The sequence below is a fragment of the Borostomias antarcticus genome (genome assembly GCF_949987555.1).
Source record: "Borostomias antarcticus genome assembly, chromosome: 5".
Lineage (NCBI taxonomy): Eukaryota > Metazoa > Chordata > Actinopteri > Stomiiformes > Stomiidae > Borostomias > Borostomias antarcticus.
The window spans coordinates 29,335,023-29,342,522 of record NC_140238.1 but is presented as its reverse complement, the minus strand read 5'-3'; the positions used below and the strand labels follow the sequence as shown (position 1 = coordinate 29,342,522).

At 46.0% G+C, this 7,500-nt stretch overlaps 3 protein-coding genes across 3 annotated transcripts in view; all 3 read right to left on the bottom strand.

Annotated features, from left to right (window-relative positions):
• Window positions 1-2,531, bottom strand: part of LOC311309752 (Ig-like V-type domain-containing protein FAM187A) — a gene marked incomplete at both ends in the record, with an annotated part of 3,811 nt that extends 1,280 nt beyond the window's left edge. Inside the window, 2 exons of the mRNA XM_084439075.1 lie at window positions 341-589; window positions 2,154-2,531. Coding sequence (XP_084295201.1) covers window positions 341-589; window positions 2,154-2,531 — 627 coding nt within the window. The remainder of the gene's footprint in view (window positions 1-340; window positions 590-2,153) is intronic.
• Window positions 2,532-2,694: 163 nt separating this feature from the next.
• Window positions 2,695-5,060, bottom strand: dnaaf19 (dynein axonemal assembly factor 19; the record flags this gene model as incomplete). Its single annotated transcript, XM_084439074.1, has 5 exons — window positions 2,695-2,742; window positions 3,191-3,420; window positions 3,605-3,749; window positions 4,651-4,801; window positions 4,915-5,060. 5 exons carry the CDS (start codon window positions 5,058-5,060, stop codon window positions 2,695-2,697), a joined length of 720 nt encoding a protein of 239 aa, XP_084295200.1.
• A 538-nt stretch (window positions 5,061-5,598) lies between these two features.
• LOC311308949 (integrin alpha-3-like) overlaps window positions 5,599-7,500 on the bottom strand; it is a 33,961-nt gene continuing 32,059 nt past the window's right edge. Inside the window, exon 26 of the mRNA XM_084438051.1 lies at window positions 5,599-7,477. The gene's annotated coding sequence lies outside the window, so the exon portion shown is untranslated. The remainder of the gene's footprint in view (window positions 7,478-7,500) is intronic.

Below are 7,500 nucleotides of genomic sequence, written 5' to 3'. Positions count from 1 at the left end.
GGAACTAAGCCACAAGGGCCAGATCTGGCCTGTATATGGCCCAGATCCGCTTGCTATCTGGGGAAGGTACAGTTATACACCTGAAGAGCATAGATCTACGTAGAAAATGTTGTGGTATAACCAGCTTGAAATAATGCACAGCGAATCAGATTGCAGGACTTCTCCACCCTGCATTATAAAAATAATATATATTCTAAAGAACCCTGTACTGTATGTTTTATGTATTTTTACCCACGGCGTACTTACTAGAAGAGACTTAATAATTCACATAGGTAAGGTAGTGCTCAGTAGGTTTACAGTATAGTTGTGTATCGGTAGGGAGAGCATAACTAATCATAACCTGGTAGAGTGGATCCAGGTTTCGTGCGGACCCCCTTTGCAGCAGTCCGGCTCTGTGTCTCCGTCGGGCGTCCCTCCCCTGGAGGTCCATCCTCCGGGCCTCCTGGACGTCCACGTCGTAACCATAGAAGAAGTCCCCGGCGACGGTCCCGCAGAGGTAGTGTCCCGAGTCCCCCGGCTGGGCCCGGAAGATCAGCAGGCTGAACAGGCGGATGGAGAAGCGGCTGCGCAGGTCCCCACTACGGCCCACCTACGGTCCGGAGACGACTCAGTTTAGGTTCAGCTTTGTTCAATCAATCAATCAATCAATCAATCAATCAATCAATCAATCAATCAATCAATCAATCAATCAATCAATCAATCAATCAATCAATCAATCAAATCCTTATTTGTATAGCGCATTTCATCCCCAGAGGCAACACAATGCGCTTTACAGAGAACAAGGGAGGTGGGCATACGTCCTACCCCTACATATTCCAGAGGGAAGCAAAAAAACAGTATCACCCGGGGGCCAGATAAGTGAGCTGTAAAAATTCTTCCCTGACCCCTCTCAACAAGGCGATCGAGCAAGCTCCTGGAGTATGTTTGTCTACCGGCTATGTTCATGGATTTGCAGAAAAAGGAAAGTAAAAGAAAAGAAAGTAGAAAAAATATACGATCTGCATCTATCATACGAATATGCCTTATGGTGAATAGGCCTTATGGTGTTATGATAACCATAATGCATGAAATAAAAATAATATATTGCGTTAGTGTTACGTTTCACTTTAGTTATTAGGCCTACATTCCATATGTTTGTCCGTTTCGTGTTTTTGTTCCCTCTTTCTTGCTCTCCTTGAGTTCTAGGCGCTCCTGTCCCCCATTGGTCGTCTGTCCTGTCCGTCATCGTTAGCTGTGCTGGCAATCATCCCTGTTCCATGTGCCACCAGTTAATCGTCTCGTCCTGTCAGCCAATCGTATCATTGTGTCACTTTACTGTTGTCCAATCAGGGTGTTTTGCTGTTTATTTAAACCTGCGTCTCCCCTGTATGTGTAGGTAGTGGCATTTGATTTTTGTTAGGTAGGCTGTCTATTTCTGTTTGTTAATCCTAGACTTTGGTTATTTACCTTACGTTCTGTTCTGTCTTTGTAGCCCCTTTTCTTTTGTTATGGGTTTATGTCTGTCCTGTTGCTCCTGTTCCCCCCCATAGTTAGTTCCAGGGGAGGGTTAGGGAGGTAGGCTAGCGGCCCATGGGTTTACATTTACACACGTAGGTAACTCGATGTCTAAATACACCAGGTAAGCTTCTTTGGTCAGGTGCTACCTTTTGTATTTTAGCGGGCTTAGTCTAGGAGGGATAGTTTAGGGATAGATAGTGAGGACGATGGTTTGTACATCTAGGTAAGTAAGTGGTTAGGGTAGCGTTCAAGGGACTAGAATAGGAACGGGTTTAGGTACTTTATTATTTTGGCACCTGTACCGCCCCTCCCCTTAGATGTCCCGAGGAGAGCTTGTCCTCTTGTTTTGATTGTTTAATGTTATTCATGTTAAACGTCTCTTACATCACCTTTTTGGTATCACAATAAACCTAATAAGGTTATTGTTCCTTTGTTGTCCGTCTACCTTTTTGGTTGTTAGTTGTGTTGTTTGTTTTAGCCACTGCTTCCATTAGTCTGCTTAAACATTACCCATACTTAGCCACACGCAGGCACCGCTTGTTGCGGTTGCCCCTCTCCCTTTACACTCCTAGACATAACAGCCTGAGAGGGGCCGTAACAGTTAGTATTTCACCTTCCCCGGATGTTAAGAAGGCGGATTACCCTGGATGTCCCACCTGCTGCGAGTCCACCAGGGCGGTGCCGTGGACGTCTGTGAGGACCCTGGTGTCCTGGCCGCCCGCGCCTAGCTGTCTCTGGTAGTACCAGACCACGGACTGGGCCTGCTCCGGCTTGCATCGGCACGGCAGCTCCAGCGTCATGTCCGCGAGGTAGGCCGCGCTGTCGAACAGCAAGAAGGCCGGGCAGGCGCGGCTGGCGAAGACGTCCTCGCGGTCCTCGGGGGCCTCGTAGGCCCACGCTAGCGGCAGGGGCGAGGGGGGCAGGGACCGCTGGGGTAGGAAGGACAGGAGGCCCCGGTGGAAGAGACGGCAGGGTAGATTCAGGTCCAGGGATGGGAAGAGGAGCCCCAAAATGATCAGGATGGAGACCCTCATCGGGGGAAACCTAGTACAGGATGTCTGCTTGCGAATGCCCTCCCATCTACACGCCTTCACTACGGGTGAAATCTGCCTATGCTCTTATCAAGAAATTGCTGAACTCGGCTGAACTCAAACGGAACGTGAAGTGTACAATCGTCTTCCAACCCCAGCCGCTGCATCACAATGATCCAGAGTGTTCTAGAATGTTCCAGAATCTCTTGCTGATCTGGTAGTCACCATCAAAGACAGACTCAGGCACGGTTTATTCTTCAAACAGTAAATGTATTTATAAAGGCAGTAAAACTAAGAAGCAGGTTTCAATCAACCCCCCATTCCAAAACTCTTTGTTGATGTGACATACAGGCAACAATTATACATACAGTAACAATGTCATATTCACAGTCCAGAGTGCAGGGTTACAGAATGGAGCCAGGCTGAATGCCATAGAGCTGCATTAGATCCTCGAACCCCTGGTCAAGTTCCACTGCGTCCTTGTCTCTCCCTGCAGCTACACTGCTCTCTCTTTCCTCTGCAGAACATCTCTCCCTCTCTCCCTCACTGTCTCTCTCTTCCTCTCTCCGAGTCTCCTTTGTCATTTGTTCCTCTCCCTCAACATGAGTTCTCTCTCTCTCTTCTTCGCTCTCTTTCTTTCCCTCTCCTTCATTCTCCTCCACGGGAATGTTTCCTTTCTTCCCCTCTGCCTGCTTAGGCCCTTCGGTCCTGATGTGCTGTGCAGCCTTGGCCACCAGGGGGAGCAGTCTGTCACAGGCCCCTCTCTCCGCAGGGCTGATCAGGGCCAGGTTCAGGGAGAAGCGTGGGGTCTGGGTCAGCCCCTCCAGGACCCCCGCCACCCTGGCCTCGTCCCCAGGCTGCAAACCCTCACACAGGACCGCTAAGAACTCTCCTGGGGAGAGAATGAAGTAGAGGAGAAGAGGAGAGGGGAGAAGAGGAGAGGAGAGGGGAGGAGAAGAGAGGGGATCTTCATTAGTGCTTTGTCTTTTGTCATGTAACCTTTATTTACACTGACAACAGCATGACAAACCACTGATGTAGTATTTGTAGTCCACTAGTATTTGTAGTCCACATACCTAGCAGTGCGACTTCTGCCCTGAAGATGTCCCTGAGGCCCTGTCCACCTAGAGAGAGGAGCAGAGCGTAGCGCCCTCTAGAGTCTCCAGCCAGCTGGCGCCAGACCCGGCTCAGCTCATACGCGGTCTGGGGCCGGACCTGGGACTGGGGGGGGGGAGAAGGACAAGGCCATTATGGCAGTTTCTTTATCTGAACTAGAGAGGTCACACTAAGCCCCTTTTTTTTAACCGAACCCTGGACAAGAAAGCAGTATGATGAGGTTATATGACTACACAAACATACTGTACACCTAATATACAATTACAGTATGTATACCTACTGTATACCCTAGTCCTAAACAGTGTTGGGAGTAACTGATTACAAAGTAACTGATTACTGTAATCAGATTACTTTTCCAAGTAACTTGGAATGTAAGTAATTACATTTGAATTTTCAGTAATCAAATTACAGTAACTGATTAGAGGTACTTATGCGTATCAACCCTTTTGTTTGGTTGATATGCGCATGCGGTCTCTGCAGTCGTGGCTGAACTGATTGTTGATGTCATCAGGGTCAAGATGTGCTGAGTGCTGGTATAGGATCAGATTTTCTAGTGTCTATTATGATCTAAAACTGATCCTAGATCAGCACTTCTATGATTCAGGTAAGGAATAATCTAGTTTTAGAAAGTAACTCAAAAGTAAAGTAATTAGGATACGATTCCCAGATAGCAAGCGGATGTGTAATGATTCTGGGCCATATCTGGGCCGGAACTAAGCCACAAGGGCCACAGATCTGGCCTGTGCTATCTGGGTTACTTTTCAGTGAGAGTCATCAGTAAAATAATCTAAATACAATTTAGAGAAAGTAATCAGTAACTTTACCTGGTTACTTGTATTAAGTACCTTGCCCAGCACTGGTCCAAAATGCTGGAAGTGTATTCATGATTATCATTGTTTTCTTTGTAGTGTTATGGTGGGTGATACAGGCCCTGGGAGTCAAGGTCCATCAGTTTCAACTTTCAAGAGATTTGGGTTTGGGAGAAAAGTCCTTCCTTGAATCTTACCTCTCGCTGGACGGAGTTCTTCTCACTGTGTGTCCTAGTGGAGGAGGAGGAGGAGGAGGAGGAGGCAATGGAGTTCCAGGGTTGCTTTCGAGGACCTCCTGTCTTGTCCTTCTTGTCCAGCGGTCTCAGGTGGGAGGCCAGGACAATGTCTCTAAGAGGAGAGAGGGCCGGGAGGAACAGCATTAGCTAGGTTTCTCCTACATTTAGCTGTAGCTACACTACAGTATACCTAAATCGAGTTGTAGCGCTCTGCATGCGTCTCACCTGAACTCTTCATAAGATCCAACATTCTGGTGCAAAGCTCGAAACTTGGCGTCATTTTCTCTCTGGTATTTCCTGTCTGCCTCCAGAGCCCACTGCAGCTCGCGTTCCAGCGCTGAGAAGTTGATGACCTCGGTGTCGTCCGCCATCCTGAAGATGGAGTTTGATAGATGGCTACTCTATCAGGTGTATCAGGTGACAAGAGCTAGCTGTCGGCTGACTTGCTGAAGTTAAGCACTACGTTTCAGAAAGACTATGGTGGGTTATGCTATTGTTTCAAAATTTTCTCGTGTGAAAGACTGACCTGTTGTTGAAGTAATGTGTTGTGTGCGCCACCGCTGCTCCCCCGTAAACACACGTTACCGTAGCAACCTAGGCTGAAGAGCGCCTGTCATGCTGGGTATGATCCAGCAGAGGGCAGAAGAGGACTACTTTATTTGACTGCGTTGTTGCCCTTGTGACTAATAGTGCAAGACAACATTTTCATATCCATTTGCATTGATGCAAATATACATCCTGTAGGCCCTTCCGACCATAAGTCTCTTCTATGCATATGCTAGGCTCTAGTCTGTGTCTGTGTGTGTGTGCGTGTGTGTGTGTGTGTGTGTCAGTCAGGCCTTGAATGCATAGGCCTACATAGGCTACTGTAGATGAGTAAATGAACCAGCATCAAATCAAATAGCATGTAAAAATACTTTAATAAAAATGAGATATGAGATACAGTACAGAGGTAAGCAACAGAAATACATTTCTTAAACATTGTTGTTGAATAGTCAAGGCAATATACAAACATACAAGGCCACATACAAACAAGTATCAGAGGTAAGACAAATATAAAAAATGACATGTTAACAAATCACATAGCCTACATTATATTACAGAAAATATTAAAAAGCAGTTATTTTTCAAACCCCACATTACAATACAATACGATGTGTGCAAATATCACTCTATTTGGAAAGATCAAATCATAAGATTGGAAAAATTAAGTGGTCATACTAAAGAACCGAATTAACAGACATCTCTAAAAATCCATGGCAGTTTTTGGTCACATACACATACAAAACCACACGTTGTATACTCCTATTAACATCAATACAGTGAACATTACAACGTAGAAAAGGACATTTTGGTCGACAGCATACTGTGTATAAGGAATGTGTCATGGTCAGTCTTATTCCCAAGATAGCCTCCAGACCACTGGGTCAGAGCAGAGGCCAGTGCATGTGTGTTAGAGAGCTCTCACTATAGGGTGCAGAAGCCCAGAGACAACACAAGAACCAACATTGATCAGGAATTACTGATCTGACAAGACTGGACTGGTAACAGCTGTTTAAAGGAGCACATACCTTTATCCACCCAATCATGTTAGACCAGAGATTACCTCAAGCAAAGAAGGAAGGAAGGAATTTTGGAGTTATTCTAACGGTTCCATGATCAGCTCCTGGATCTTCCCCATATCCCAAGTATAAGGGGCGAAAAACACACAACTGACCCAAGAGCAGACCTGGGACTAATACAAGTTAAAAGTACTTGAGGTGCATTTTATCTAGTTTAACCCAAACATAAACCCAATGGCACATACCTGTAAGTACTAGTCTCTTACACATCTCACTGCCTCCTGCCATCAATCAATCAATCAATCAATCAATCAATCAATCAATCAATCAATCAATCAATCAATCAATCAATCAATCAATCAATCAATCAATCAATCAATCAATCAAAGCATTGTATTTAAAGTGCAGAATCACCATGCAGCACGGTCCCAATACACTTTATAATTAAAGTTTACATTACTGTACATAAGGCAAAACATACATCAAGCAATAATAAAAAATAAAATAAAACAAATTAAAAGCAAACATTAAAAACATTGTTGTTGAAGGCATAGTAAGTCATTGTTCTGGTGAACCAATTCACAGGAAAGGGAGGAGTCGCTAGCTTCAGTATGTTTCATTTCTGTAGCCGTTTGTGCAATACTGTTAGCATTCCCCCGCTTTGAGCTCCAACCACCCAGACTTGTGGTTGGTCGGAATTGCCTGCCTGTAGAGCATCCTCAGCAGAAGGTCTTTTTCTCTCACTTTCACTTTCAAATCCAGAAAGTAAGACAAGTTCACCAGAAGTGTGATTGTGGGAGGCAAGTGGATGTGTAATAGACTAGATAATTGCTCTCTAAGCTAAAACAAATTCACCTCATATACTTCCAAGTTTTCTGAGCCTGTGTGTGTGTATTTGACCCAGGTTTGGCCTGGACCAGTGACTGGGGTAATAACCCCTGTCTCCTCAGAGAGCATCCCCAGGTAGAGGGGGCGGTCAGGGGAGGACAGAGTACCTACAGGTAGAGGGCGGGGTCAGGGGAGGGGGGCGTTACGGGAAGACATTAGTAAATCTGCAGTTACATCTCAGTCCAGTTCGTGATCCAGTGCTTTTTCTTCTTCTTGTTGGAGCGCGGCTCCTCAATGAGGAAGCCCTCGTTGACCTGGTAACGCTCCTCCTTGCCAATCCTCACCCCGTGGTACGTTGGCATGGACTGGGAGGGCCGTGCCCTCTGGAAGAAGCCACACTGGGAGGGGAGACCACACACAC